General features: G+C 40.6%; 1 protein-coding gene across 1 annotated transcript; it reads right to left on the bottom strand.

Moving 5' to 3' along the window:
* Positions 1-6,848: 6,848 nt before the first annotated feature.
* On the bottom strand, positions 6,849-13,220 carry LOC109042872 (uncharacterized). Its single transcript, XM_019059872.2, has 2 exons — positions 12,954-13,220; positions 6,849-9,791 (listed from the first exon to the last, which is right to left on the bottom strand). Exons 1-2 carry the CDS (start codon positions 13,212-13,214, stop codon positions 9,438-9,440), a joined length of 615 nt encoding a protein of 204 aa, XP_018915417.2. The 5' UTR covers positions 13,215-13,220; the 3' UTR covers positions 6,849-9,437.
* Positions 13,221-14,759: the final 1,539 nt, after the last annotated feature.

Below are 14,759 nucleotides of genomic sequence, written 5' to 3'. Positions count from 1 at the left end.
AATAATTTAGGAACGGCATGATCCCACCCAAGTAGCGCAGACATTACTAAATTGGAATCACATGGTAAACACATTGCTATGTATGTTGTCAGTTCTCTGAATGAAGGGGCTCTTGTAATTTTTATGTATCGCAATTCAATTTGAATAAGTTGCAGTTTTTTTGCATTGCAAATTACCTGCTTTTCTCGCACATGGAACACATTTTATCACTACTACTACTACTACTACTACTACTAATAAGTCGCTGTTATAGTGCTACTGTGCGCGCTGCGACACCCAACCGCCACTGACAGCGATCTTGCCATAGCTCCTCCGGCAGATCGCATCTCCTCATTTCCTGCCTTATTCCCTCAATCCACGATTTGGCAGGGCGTCCTCTACATTTTCTGCCAGGGAGGACCCAATCCAGAACCTTCTTAGGCAAACCTACCATCTGGGATCCCTTGCACATGCCCATACCAGACAAGCTGTTGTGTGAAAATATCATGCACTATGTTGTTTTCGACGCTCAAAATTTCACGTACCCTTTCATTCCGAACGCGATGTTTCCTTGACCCTTCGGCCGATTCACGCCAATAGTCCATTTCGGTTGCCGTAAGAATGTCCAGGGACCGTTTCTTCAGCTGCCATACCTCGTTGACATAGGTCAATGCTTTTGATGATGGAGTTATATAAATTCTCTTTTTGTTAACACTTTAGATATAGTCTGGTCCCGAAGAATACCATTCATCATTCCGATGCCTTTCCTCCCCTCCAGATTACGCCCTTTGATTGCCTGGTCCATTTTGCCAGCCGATCTTAAGCGCACGGCTAGGTACTTGTATTGTAACACATTTCATTACTTTTTTAAAATCGGTTTTGCACCAAATGATGTAAAAGTACATTGAAATTTATAGTAAAGAAAATTTCATCGCGTAAAATTTGAGAACTACTTCTCTCAATGAGTCGCATTTTGCCACATGTGCTTGTTATGATGGAACCTCTCAATATCTGACTAATTTTGTGAAGCCCGTTTTAAAGGTGGTTCTCGCATCCGAAAAGAGGTAAATAGAAAGCAGCTTCCGGAAGATCTTTATCTTGGTAGAATCCAGTTCTGGTAAGGTGTTGCAGAGCATCCTAAGTGTGCCATAAATGCGACATTTACATAAATGGACTTAATTTGTAATTAATCCATGATATTACTTATGTGCTTGGGGGAAACTGATGGTACTTGCGTTGTTTCTTAACTAAGTCAAAAAATCTAGTTCCCAATTTAAAAATGTAGTCCAAATGAAAGAGCCTGCGGCAGCTCGACACGTCTTGCCTTTTTAGTTTCCCTATGAAGTCAGTGTAAACCTCTCCTTCCCCTGGAAGTTGCGCATTTTAAGGAGGCCCACACCACATTATACTATGCGCCCATCAATCAGAAAATCATGAAACACCCTGCTTTCCGTACAACATGCAGGGGGTCCCACCCAAACCATGTGTGCCAGGCTATTTTCTCTGATTTTCTACCGTCTACCGAGGTCGAAGACCGCGTGAGACGATCAGAAAATTGACGGCGAAGAATCCGATTTTAACGGTTTCAAAGTTTTCGAGGGTCTCCCTGATGTACGATAACAGATGGAGACCCTGAACTTTTTAATGTAAAAAGTCTACGGCTTGGCTAGTACCCCATTAGCGAGGCCCCGGAATGTTATGGGACCTTAATACTCGGATTCTTTGGGGTCAACTAGCATGAAAACATCCTTTCTATTGAGGGTGGCTTTAGCACTCTACTGCCGGGGTCAGTATATCGAACAGGAACCGGTAGATTTTAGACCGGGCCGCCCTGCGAAAAGCGAATGTTTCAGGAAAGACTGTGAGCATGGCCGTAGGTTAATTGGAACCGTTTTTTTTCCGTCAAGAAGACTAGGTCTACGGAATCTTTATATAGGTCTAGGTCTAATATCTAGGTCTCAATTTTTTGAGATATTGTTTTAACTTGAAGCGTCGTTTCCTGTCCATAATTTTTCTAAAATCAATTCCGTGCTGATTTAACTTAAATTCAGTTTTTTCGAGTTGAAGAAACGTTGTAATTCGTTTTTTGAACTTGAACTTGACGATAATGAAATAACGCTTTTATATCTCAAAAAATTGATTTTAAGTTAAATCTGCACGGACTTAACTGAGAAAAATCAAATTTCGTCGATAAGAAACGACGTTTTCAGTCAAAATAACATCTCAAGAATTTTTTTTTTCAGTGTACCTGTATCCCTCGGTGCACTCGTCGAACGTCCGCCAATCTCATTTGACATCGCTGTCAAGTACGTCGAGCCGGCCGGCTGACTAATCGCCGTTTGCGTCGCACAAATGCAAACAGGAGTTCGGAAAAGGAATCTGAGCGCCCCTTTGTTTTCGGTGAATAGCTCTCGAGGTCACTCGGGGTAAATCGCTGTCGCGCTGCCGGAGTCCGTTCAATTACGCTCTTAATCCACGTCAACCTGACGTTTAACGCGACGCTTTAAGTTTCAATCAGGCAACCTGGATCGTGAGTAAATTGGACGTATTTCTGCCGAACGGAACTATATGCATTAAGATAAGAGCCCTGAGACCCGTAAGAATATATGCATAACAGGGATCACGTAATAATGCACATAGTTCCGTTCGGTAGAAATACGTCCAATTGGCGCTCGCGTCACCGAGATGACGTCGAGACCCGTGCTTGGAACACTTAGCGCACTCGCTGACGTGCTAAGGAAGAACGCCGTGTGAATTTTTGTGCGTTGCCAAATTTCTGTCGGGAAATACGAATTTTCTGGAAAATTTGTATAAATTTTTCGTTCAATTTTCCAGAGAATTTTTCTCGCAGTGTGACTAAAAGTATCCGAAGATTCCAAGTAGAGATGTTCATTATTTGTCTCAGAAATTAATAATTTAGGAAGGGAAATTTGGCAACTCTTGGATGTTCATACGGCGTTTTTCTTAAGCATGGCAGACAGGCTGGGTAATAATCAGTATGAGGGTTTACTTACCAGAGATATAAGCTTGTGACGTCACTAGAGGACCAAATGGGGAGATTGCAGACATGTAGGCATTTGGAGGCCTCCATAACGAAAATTGGACGTATTCCTGCCAAACGGAACTGTGTGCACCAAATCCATCTCAGTTGCCTTAACTGAGAATCTTTTTGGTACGATCACTCATAGGCCATACTTCACTGCCGTAGGTCAGAATGCTTTTGATTATGATGTTGTATATCAATCTCTTTTTTTCTTTGGAGATACTTTGATCCCAAAAAATTCTGTTTGCCATAGCAATAGCTTCCTTCCCTGCAGGTATCTTTTATGGCTTTATTCAGGAAATGGGAATCCACGGCTAATAACAAACAGAATGCGTGAGACGTTTCTGGGTGGATGCAACCCCTTGCTCGACCAGCAAACAAAAATATAATAGTATATTAATATGAAAAACCCCTCAGGCTCCCATTTGTGTTAACCAGAAAGAGATTTATCACAGAGACACAGAAGAAGTTCCACGATAGAGGTCCGTAACCACTATTCAGGTGCTGAGACCGAGATTTCTAACTACGGCTACATGTTGATATCTGCTGATACTTTACCAGGTCCATAACTGCTTTGTTTAATACTCTCACAATTTGCAACCTTTATATTCTTTATACACTATACTCGTATCGATCTGTTGATACCCACTTTACCAGGTCCTTTTTCGTTAACAACTCGCAAGTTGCGATCTTTTTCCACGATGCCCGTCTCAATCTGTATATACAGTAGACTCTGGATTATCCGGATTAATGGTGCCGGGCCCTATCCGGATGAAGAAGAAATTCGGATAAAAATAGTAAACACAAACACCATCGACCAACACCACAGTATTTTTATTATGTATACATCATGTACATACCAACACGAATTTAAAAGGTTAACGCCAAACTGAACGACGCAATGGTGATTGTGAATGGTAGCCGACAACGATAAATTACAATACAACGATTAAAGCGCGCAATGCGTGAAGTTTTCATGCAGTCTTGTAGCCGCTAATGTGCGTTTTAGGCTAACTAACCGACTGCACTGCGTTTGGCGTAGTGCGAGAAGTATTTGCCTTCCACGCCGGCCTCACTGTTTGACGCAATGCGTGAAGTATTTCTTCAGCCTTGCAGGCGCCAATATGCCTTGCGACCGCTTCTCCGCGGATCCGCTCACTTATCGGAATGCGTACGTAGTTACATGGTTGCAAAATCGATCCGGATAATCCAAAGTCCGGATAATACGAAGCCGGATAATCCAGAGTCTACTGTATGTCGAAAGCAAATAGTCAAATGCGTAGGCAAATATTCTCACTTAGATTAAAATCTTTATTAATTTCCTAATTTTAAGAGAAAATAAATCGTTGCTTCTGTAAGAAAGGATTCCCTGTAAAAATATTCAGCGTACAGAATTATTTTAAACGATTCTTTGTGCCTAGACGGACATATCTTGAAATTTTCAACACGTCATGAAACATAGCATTTTTACAATTTTAACATTTAAATGTATGAAAGGCATTTAAAAAGGAAGGAACGAGGAGAGTTTGCGGATTTGAAGTAATATTCTTCCCAAAATATTGAAAACCTGTGAACTCCTCGCCTTAATTTACAGAACTCCGTAAACCGTCAAAATTTGACTACTTGCCCAGGCATTTGATAAAATGTCTAATTTCACTGGTAAAAAAAACCTCTTGGTTTAAGAGTGCAGTTTCTTGTCGCCGGATTTAAGAGTCTTGACTCTTGTTTCAATGCAAAATCCACTTGAAACAAGAGTTCAAGACTCTTAAACCCAGTGACAAGAAACTGCACTCTTGAACCAAAAGGTTTTTTTTACCAGTGTTGACTAATTTCCTTCGAAATATATCTTACTAGCTCCACAGATTCTGTGTTTAAAACCTTCCCAATTTGCAATCTTTTTGTAGTATGCCCGTCTCAGAATGTTTCAAATCAGTTCGCCTTAAAATCTTTCAAAATTTACCACGCCGCTTTTAACAATAGATATTTCTATAAATGAATCTTAGCAATATAGGTTGACGTAAATTTGAGGGAATCATCAAGTCTCTACTTCTTACAAGGAAGCTCACATTTTCACCGCGTAGCTCTGTAGGTACATACAACACCGCGAAGAGCACTGATTCCGATTGCACTAATGAGAGAGGTATTGCGTCAACTAGGATTGAAGGGGCATCGGCGACGAGTGTAAAATGGTGCGATCATATACTCAAGCTCGCCGGCGGACTCGTAACGAATAAGTCAGGGGACGATCATGATTCAGAGGCCCCTACAAGAGGGTCCTAACTTCTTTAGGTCGCTCCCCTGTAAGGGGCGGGTGAAATTCGGGGAGCTCTGCCCCGGAAAATTTTAACTATTACCTCTATTCAAACGCAAATTTTAACAGTTTTGGTGTCTCTATTTTGCAACATGAGAAAATAAATAGAACCCGGTATAGACGGCTATTTTCGGGCGGAGTGATCAGTCGGACCGCGTTTAGCCGAAAGGAACCGAGCCACATCAGCAATTGTCAAATAACTAGGCAATTTAATTTTTTACAAAAGAACGTTTGTGCGAATTCCTTTGAGAATGCCAAGGAAATTGCCCTGTGCAATGCATAGTTCTCTGATATTTGCAATAAAAGCCGCACTACCGTTTTCATGTAAAAAATTAAATTTCTGAATTACATGTGGCAATGACCGATGTGGCTTGGTTCATTTCTGCTTACGTGATCCAGTTAATGATTTAGGAATTTGTCCGTAAACGAAACGTAGAATGAAATTAGTATAAAATATTCAGATAAAGAAAATGTTCGACGGATAAATGTGTATCGAAATAGAGCGACACAAAATAACAAAAACGCACAGTACGGTTTGGACTGATAATTTCAGAACGTATGAGGCCAAAACTGCATGTTATAAGTATATTATCATGAAAAACAAGCTTAATCAATAAAACTTTTACCGCATGAATTTTGAGGAACCGAATCGCTTCATTGCACATTGCCGCCTCATTGTGAATGCACACATTTTTGCCATTCGTCTTAATTTTTTTGTGAAATCCGGTAACTGGCAATGGGCGAATCTCTGTCAGTTCTAGAGAAAAAATCATGTTCCAAAATTCTAACTCCTTTGTTGCCAAGAATGCAATTCGGGTGAAGTTTTTCAGTGAAGAACACATTTTTCTTTTAAGTTTCTCAGGCTCTATTATATTTTGTGGGCAGACAAGAAATTAGATTGCACGCAGATGCTGTGAGATACTCATAAATTTCATCTTTTGTATCATGGTTGAGGTGTGTCAACCTTCTTGTGATATCCCCCGATTGGCATTAAAAGAACATTTGTCATGAGTCGAAAAGACATATTTTGAAAAACAAAATGGCGGTTAACTCGACGTTTTGCAATGAAGAAATAGCAGTAGACAAATAAGAGGTTAGCTTGTTTTAAGTTTAACGGTCAGCAGACGTAGCGCAGAGTAATTTGAGTTCGTATTTTGCATCCCTAAAAATTAATTTGCCGCCTGAACACATCATTAACACACATTTAAGACACACATTTTAAGACATCATTAGCTTTTTGTGCATGAACCTTGTTTTTCAAATGGAGATAGTCCATTGTTTAAAGAACAGATGCCACTTGTGAATCTTGAGAATAAGCTCAAGTAAGAAACACATAATATATACATGGCATTGCTTTATCGAAATGGTCATTGGAAACAAGTACAGGGCGAAATATTGAATGAAAAACTAAATAAATTTACCCGATCCACCAGGTACCAATTTGACAAATTGATTCCATAATTTAAACGAGATAGCCTCTGGAGTTTTTGTAAGGGCAAGGAAAACACGCCAAACTTGAACAAAATTGTTGAAAACGATAATTTTCTTTCCTTCATTGAATAAATAAAGAAATAAATAATTAAACGGTACAATATATACAATCAAGTAAAGCAAAACATGAGCAAATTCAGAGAAACGCAAAAACGATTCCTAACACATCGATGAATTTATTTTACACTGGGAAGTTGACTCGACTAGATGTTCTCTGATACAAATGTTTCGTTGATTCGCTGAGAAAATATAAAGATCAATTAGACATTTTAATACCCCTCGAAGATACATCGGACTACATATTGCAATTTGGGACTATAATTTCTGGATCATTTGTAAAGACACTCATGTGTATAGGGACATTAATGACACATACACGGGGGGAAAAAAACACATTGGATCTCGAGTCCAGACTCTTAAAAACATCGACAAGAATAATTACTCTTGATTAAATCAGATTTAAGCTCAAATCAAGAACCCAGCCTCTTAATTTGAGCGGATTTCCTTTTGATTTAAGCTTAAATCTGATTGAATCAAGAGTACTTTTTCTTGTCGATGTTTTCAAGAGTCTGGACTCTAGATCCAATGTTTTTTTTCCAGTATGCGCCTTTCATTATTACACTTTGAGCGTTGAGATTTCATTAATTACGTCACAAAACCAGTGTGTAATTTTAAAAGTCAAAAATTAAAAAAAGAAGAAAAAAAATAACATGATACACTAGTTTCTCCGCCAGGGAGCTCTTCCCGCAAGAAATAGTTCCCCACCCGTCCGTCGGAGAGCCGCGGCGTGCTACCAGCACAAAACTTGCACTGACGCCTACAAACCTAACAGGGATACTTCACGCATTGCGCAATGCTTGAAGTATCCCCTTAGGTTTGTAGGCGTCATCACTTATTGCGCAATGCTTGAAGTATCTCTTTAGGTTTGTAGGCGTCAGTGCGCGTTTCGAGCTGGATGCTAGCCGCGTCGCGCCGCAGCGTGCCATAAACTTGTCCACAATTAATAGGTCAGGGTGTTAAAATGTAGGCAAGTTGACATCAAATTCGAAATTAGCGACTCAAGAAACATCAGTTACGAAACTTTCGTGATCTTTCAGTCATTATCCGACTTTTTTCTTCTTATTCTTGAGCTTTGGACCATAGTGCGCCGCGGGCGGCGGCGCTCATGAAGTTCTCCCCTGTGCTCAATCGGCTGTTTCCGTTTTCGCCTTGTAACAAGATCCAACATCCAACAGATCCAATGTGTTTTTTTTCCAGTGTACGTTGTTTTTAAACCGGGCTGTTTATAGTTCCTAATTGCAAAATGTAGTCCAATTAATCGTAACAGCTAGATATCGTTTTACTTTAAACAAATGATATTTTTCTTGAAATAGCGGAATACCTTTGGTGGGATTGTTCATTGGAGGCTCCTTTCCATTTAAGAACAAAGTACGTAAGCATTTCTCCACAGTGTACCATTAGACAAATAAAGGAAGGTTCAAGACTACACTATTCGAAATAATGATATGTACCCATGTTGGATATAAGTCGAGTCAAATTGAGACCAACTCAGGGGCCTTTTTAAGCAATTAAGTTACGTAACAGTCGCTTTTACAGCGCCCTGTGGCGCTGTGCGACGCCGGACGAATGTAAGTTGAGTCCCAATGCATTGAGGTCATTAGGGGAGAAGGTAAATTGAGTCCCGACTCCTAATTGCTGGTACGTAAATTGAGTCCCGGTAGCATTATCACTGTATGTGTGAGGATGGGAGAGTGTGCGTGAAAGGCAAGAAATGAAGTAAATGTTTTGTGAAGTTAAGTGATTGTAAAAAGCTTAAATTTTATCTGCAAGTATTCACGATTCATGGTTACTACAAAGGTCGATTTGTTCCATTGGTTTTCTTGCTATTGCCTGACAAAAAAAACTGATACGTACGCAACAGCACTTCGGTTTGTCGTCAAGCGCTGTGAATATTTAGGTTTAAAGTTCCAACCGAAAGAAGTTTTTTTGGACTTCGAAGAAGGTATACACAAAGCAGCTCGTTGAGTATGGCCGAATGTTAGACTTAAGGGATGTTGCTTTCATCTTGGGCAGAGTTGGTGGCGCCACATACAAAAGTGCGGCTTAGTGACCGTGTATAAAGACTCTCGATCTGAACTCAGCAATTATTTAAAATACATATTTCTTCGGCTTGCCATTTTTAAGTGAAGGAGATGTTGACGATGCCTTCGTATTTTTATTTATTTCCACCAACGCAAATACAGTGGGACTCAATTTACCTATGGGGAATTAATCGACGGGACTCAATTTACCTATGGGTGATTAATTGACGGGACTCAACTTACCCTTAAAAGATCGTTTGGGACTCAACTTACCTTTCCCCGCGACGCCTAACGCAACGCCACAGCACCTGGTCCTTCCACAACCCCTGAGGGGTTAAAAGTTAATCAATAAACGATTAAAAGTTAAAATTAAAATAAATTAAGACCCAGCGAGAGTCAAATAAATCGAAATATAGGCAAATTTAACTCGCTGGTTAAGTAGGAGTTGACTCGATCACGTTTTACAAGGGTGTTATTGTTAACAACGTAAAAACGATTGACTTGAGTATTGTATTCATGTCACGAAACCCTATCACTTGTCGTGCTTCAAAGCTTCCTTTCCCTTTTGCACCCATTCTCCGACTTTATCCTTGGTTGCATCCCACCCATCTGCGACTTTCTCCTTGGTCGCATCCCACCCTTCAGCGACTTTCTCCTTGGTTGCATCCCACCCTTCACCGACTTTCTCCTTGGTTACATCCCACCCGTCTCCGACTTTTTCCTTGGTCACATCCCATCCATGTTTGACTCCGTCTTTCGCATCATCATAAGTTTTCTTCGTTTTGTCCGCAGCTTCCTCTGCAGTATCCTTGGGATGAGAGAAGAAGCCTTTAATCTTGTCTATGACACCATCAGGCGCTGGAGATGCGGATGTCTCAGTCGCGATCTGAAAATAATAATTATTCACAATATAATTAATTCATTAATAATAAATTCGTTTTTTTTTTTTTTTTGTAGTTCTTCCGGGAGAAAAAGTGGCGAATCTTATCGAAGATATGACAATTTAAGCATCTTGTTCCGCCGGCTGTGTTAAACAAAGTCGGGGGTTTCGATTTCCATCCGTTTCGCACTACCACCCCAACATGAGGTGGGTTTCGCCCAGATGGTCATCTAGATGCTTAAACTATCATATGTTGGTTTAGGCTCTAATTTAGAAAAGGCTCTGATCAGGAGCTGGCTAGGGAGATCGGGGATCGAGATCGAGCCGACCAACTAAACCAAACTCACGGCTGCATGCCTGCCCGGATGACGCCGGAACCATCCCTAAGGGATATTCCTCCGGCTGCAACACTGTTGTGTGTTGGAGAAAAGCTTCGTTGTAAGGGTCTGTATTCGAATCTTACTCATACATGTTTTGAAGAGCTTTGACGTCCATATTACCCAGTGGCGGGGCGTGTTTTCCGATTCATCGGGTTTACTCCATTTGAAGCTATGGTTAAGAATCGATTATTAAGGTGTTCGTTGCAAATACCCTGTTTACCGATCCTTTTTCCATAGGTTTAAATGGTAGATCGATCACTTTATCGCAAAGCACGCAATGCCACTAACATTACCCACTTCTCAGGACTCGCCAAGCGACGGATTTATCAGACAGTGGGGGGGGGGAGGGCAAAATGAAGGATCCCTCCTGAAAGCAAGGTGATTCGATGGAGGCCATTTTTTGTGTCAAAGCGACGTGCGATTTATCGCATCGATTTGTTCCATAATTTCAGCTACTTGTCATTTTTTTTTCGAATTTTGAGATCGCACTTCTGTTGTCATGAGACTCCTTCACTTACCTTCGACAAAGAAATTCAACGTAATAAAGGCGCGGTTCTTTTAGAGGGAATATATCGCATTCGAGTGCAGTTTCGATATCAGTATTGAATGCTGTATTTTTCCTCTAAAAAAACCACGCCTTTATTACGTTGAATTTCTTTGTCAAATTAGGTACACGAGTTCTTCAGTCCCATGACAACAGAAGTGCGATCTCAAAATTTGAAGCAAATGCGACAATTAGCTGAAAGTATGGAGCTAATCGATGCGATATATCGCACGTCGCTTTGGCGCAAAAAATGGCTTCCATCGAATCACCTTAAAGACATACTTTTGATGGACACTCAGAGGTGTGACCGCTCCTTGCCGGCATGCAAATCGGAAACAGGCGGACTCAGCAGTTTGGCAACATTGGATTTCCTCAATTTAAACCAATGCTAAATAATCGATTCTTGTCAGAGCGACAGGCCTCCCTAAGGATCGATACATATCCCCAGGTTTAAATGGAGAAAAGACAATGTTGTTAATTGGCTGGATCCTCCAATGCGGAAATGATACGAAGGGTCTATACTCAGAAATTTCAAAAAAATGTGGAGCTGAAAATGCTCGAACTTTTATCTGAGCCGCATTCTTTTTCCAAATTTAGGGAGCCCTTCGGCATACCGACGGCCAGTTGTCACTTGTTACAAATTCAAGTTTGTAGTAGACGCCACCCTAAACAAGGGTGAATCTTAGTTGGGGGCTTTGTTACTTTTTTTTGTTTTGTATATTTTATTTTAAAAATTTGTATAGTATTTTGTTAAATTTAAAAAAGAGCAGAATAAATTGAACTGAGACTCCCACAAAACCGCTAAATGACCTCTGAACCCTTGAAGCATTCTATGGATCGCCGCTATCATCAGGCCCTGACTCTAATCAGTTTATGTTTACACAAGCTACTGATACATTGTCATTAGGAACTTACGAATTTATCAGTTAAATATTGCAGGGAAGGATGATGTAATGTAAACGTCTGGCTGAAAAGGAACAGTAGCAAACGATAACTAAAAATTGAGTCATAGATACAGCAATCGGCAATCATAGAACAGTTAATTGTTTCACATTTTTGGACGGAAGAACGCCAACAATTTTAAACCAAACCGGATTTTCCAAGTTTATAGGGTCGCCAGAACGTCATTTCGAGAAAAAGCTTTTATAAATCTGATCTTTCATGTTTAGGACATGAAATCGATGGATCGCTGAGTTATGCAGTACAAACTTTACGTCCATATTTTGCACCGAACCTAACACATATCAACAAGACGAGAATCTTTTTCCACCATATGCAAGCATTTGTCATGCGAAAATTAATTATCGTTTGCAATGCGCGCTCAGCTCAGTACTCAAGCAGTTTTCTTAAAAATATAAAAACTATTGACAAGATAAGGTTTTATTTTATCAGAGGCAAGCCCTCCTCTTGTTAAAGAAAAAAAAAATCTGTTTACAATAATTTAGCTACCAATTCTGTCTCGTCTAAAAGAAGTAAATATCTGTTTACAGAAGTAAGTTGCATCTCCGTTGTTTCTAAACTGAGTCATCAGCAAGTTTTAGTTCCGCATCGTAGAATGCGGTCATACATTATGCGTTGAGTGCTAGCCTACCCTTTGCACCGATGTTTAATGCAAACTCGATTTGATTTCAATGATGATATCTTTTTCTCCTCAAGTATAGTAACTCAAATCTCTAGCATGGTGAATCACATGAATTAATTTTTTCCGCGTCACATGTATCACTCTCCCGTGATGAGCAAGGAACGCCGTATTAGCATTCGAGAGTTGCCAAATTTCCCTCGATGAAACATGTATTTTTGACAACATTCATGCATATTTTTCTGTGAAATTTTCAGATATTTTAGATTAAACTGCGTACAATTTTTTTTGAATAATTGAAAAATAATACTCACAATTTTTCTAGTATTCTCAGTTTTTATCGGAGGAAACTTGGCAACGTGCGAAGGCTCTTACGGCATTCTTCCTTAGCACGGCAGCACTGTCAAACACTGGGGGAAAAAAACACATTGGATCCAGAGTCCAGATTCTTGAAAAGATTGACAAGAAAAAATACTCTTGATTCAATCGGACTTTTGCTTGAATCGAAACGAAATTCGCTTAAATTAAGAGGCTTGGTTTCTGATTTAAGCTAGATTCTGATTGAATCAAGAGTACTTTTTCTTGTCGATGTTTTTAAGAGTCTGGACTCTAGATCCAATGTGTTTTTTTTTTCCAGTGAAGCGAAAACATTCGACTACACTTACCAACGCAACGATGAGAGAGAGAGCGAAGAAGAACGTAGGTCTACGATAGAAGTTCATTTTCACGACCGAAATTCTTAGTTTTGGAACAAAATAATCAGGAACGGACGAAACATTTAAGTGAGCCGCGTGTTGAAGCAAAGACACTCGTTGGACTGAGATATTCGTCGGGTGTATCGCGGCTGCTACACGCGACACGAAACATAAACACAAAAAGCACTCACTAATTACACCGCGCGCGCTTCTCTGTAATTCTGTGCGCATTACTTCCGAGTACCTGCAAGGACCCCGAATCGGGCGGGGGTATCCACGGGTTATCTGCTTGGCTTGATGTGGAGTCGTATCAGTTTAATTAAGATCGAGGACATGGGCCATGGATGCCAGTTTTGGGAATGACCACGATGAGTTAATAGCGGCATTGTTCTCTTGCCGGAAGTTAGTAATGCTCGTGGAGTGTCGTGTGCCATTTTATTTTTTCACGGGTTCGTGCGGATGTTTTTTTTACCTATTTCGCGCCACTGTTGTTGGCATCGTCTGAGTTCTGGGTTACAGTTTTCAGAGGGACCTATTTGATGTCTAAACACGGAGACATGCTAAGGGTCAAGTAATGATCCCTGTCTCGAAAGCGATGTGGCGGGAGCTACGGTGCAATGAGCCACAGATCTTGGCGCCACGCTTGGATCTCGGCTAAAATTCGGACCCAGCGCCACCACATTCCTGCAAAATCCTCAAATTTCCCTTATGTTTAAAACCGCTTAAGTGCTGGTGCAACTTGCCACAAAGTTCAGCTTCAGCTCAAGAATCACGTAATGCACATCATCCGCACAAAAACTGGCTTAAAACTCACACGTGATGGATCGCGACTCACTTGATTTCATCGGCCGAATGGTCGTTTTTGCACCCTTAGGAGCTCCAGAATCACGCAGTGCACAACATCCACACAAAAACTGGCCTTAAAATTCACAAGTGAGGGATCGCGATTCACTCGATTCGATCGGCCGAACGGTGGTTTTTGCCCCCTTAGGAGCCTCCAGAATCACGCTATCATGTATCTTGAAATGTAGGTAGCCAAGTGCTAGAATTAATATAAGGCCTTGTCCACACGAGCGCGGTTCGCGGAACTTAGTTCGAGGATGTTGTTCCCGGAACAAGTTTTAGCTGAGCTAAAAACTTATCCCTCCAAAACCCGGAACTTCCCCGTACTCCGAGCTTCTTCATATGTTTCTTATGATGTGAATTTGTTAGTTCTTGTTTTTTATGTCCTTTACATGTCTTGACATTTATTTTTGTTACTTTGGCGACCCGTAATAATGTATTATTTTGCAATCATTGTATAGTTTTATTGAAGTTCCAGTGTCGGTTCGGGCGAACTCGTGTGGACAGCATGCCTCTTTTTAAAGAACAAGTTCCGGGAACTGAGCAGTACGTCGAATAAGTTCCTCAAATCCCACTCTCGTGGACAGGGTCTCAAAGTTTGTATAGGAAATACTGACATTTTATCGTGTGAATCAGAATAATAGGTCGAGCTTTTTGAAGCCTAGGCCTTATCGTCAGAGTTGTGTTATAAAGTTTTTACGATATTCGCTGAACTCGATTCTATCACGTAAATGAAATTTTCACAGAATGTATTTGAAGATGAGTTTTAGTTGAATCCATTAACACGTAATTTTTTCAAAAATCGCAGTTATGCACCTTGTCCTCCAAGGCTCTTTTTCCGAGTTGACTTTACAAGTAGTGTTTTTCAACGTGTTCACCGAGTTTGACGTGTTAGGATTTTAATGCGGAAACTTGTCTCGCGATGCTTTCATC

This window comes from Bemisia tabaci, chromosome 9 (assembly GCF_918797505.1).
Source record: "Bemisia tabaci chromosome 9, PGI_BMITA_v3".
Lineage (NCBI taxonomy): Eukaryota > Metazoa > Arthropoda > Insecta > Hemiptera > Aleyrodidae > Bemisia > Bemisia tabaci.
Note: the sequence above shows the minus strand (reverse complement) of the source record. Positions and strands in the feature narration are given on the sequence as shown.

Bases quoted from the DNA above. Each gene is read 5' to 3' on its own strand.
- LOC109042872 (XM_019059872.2), bottom strand. From the start codon at position 13,214: ATGCGCACAGAATTACAGAGAAGCGCGCGCGGTGTAATTAGTGAGTGC. The intron at 9,792-12,953 runs GTAAGTGTAGTC...TATTATTTTCAG, and splicing joins TCTCTCTCATCGTTGCGTTG to ATCGCGACTGAGACATCCGC.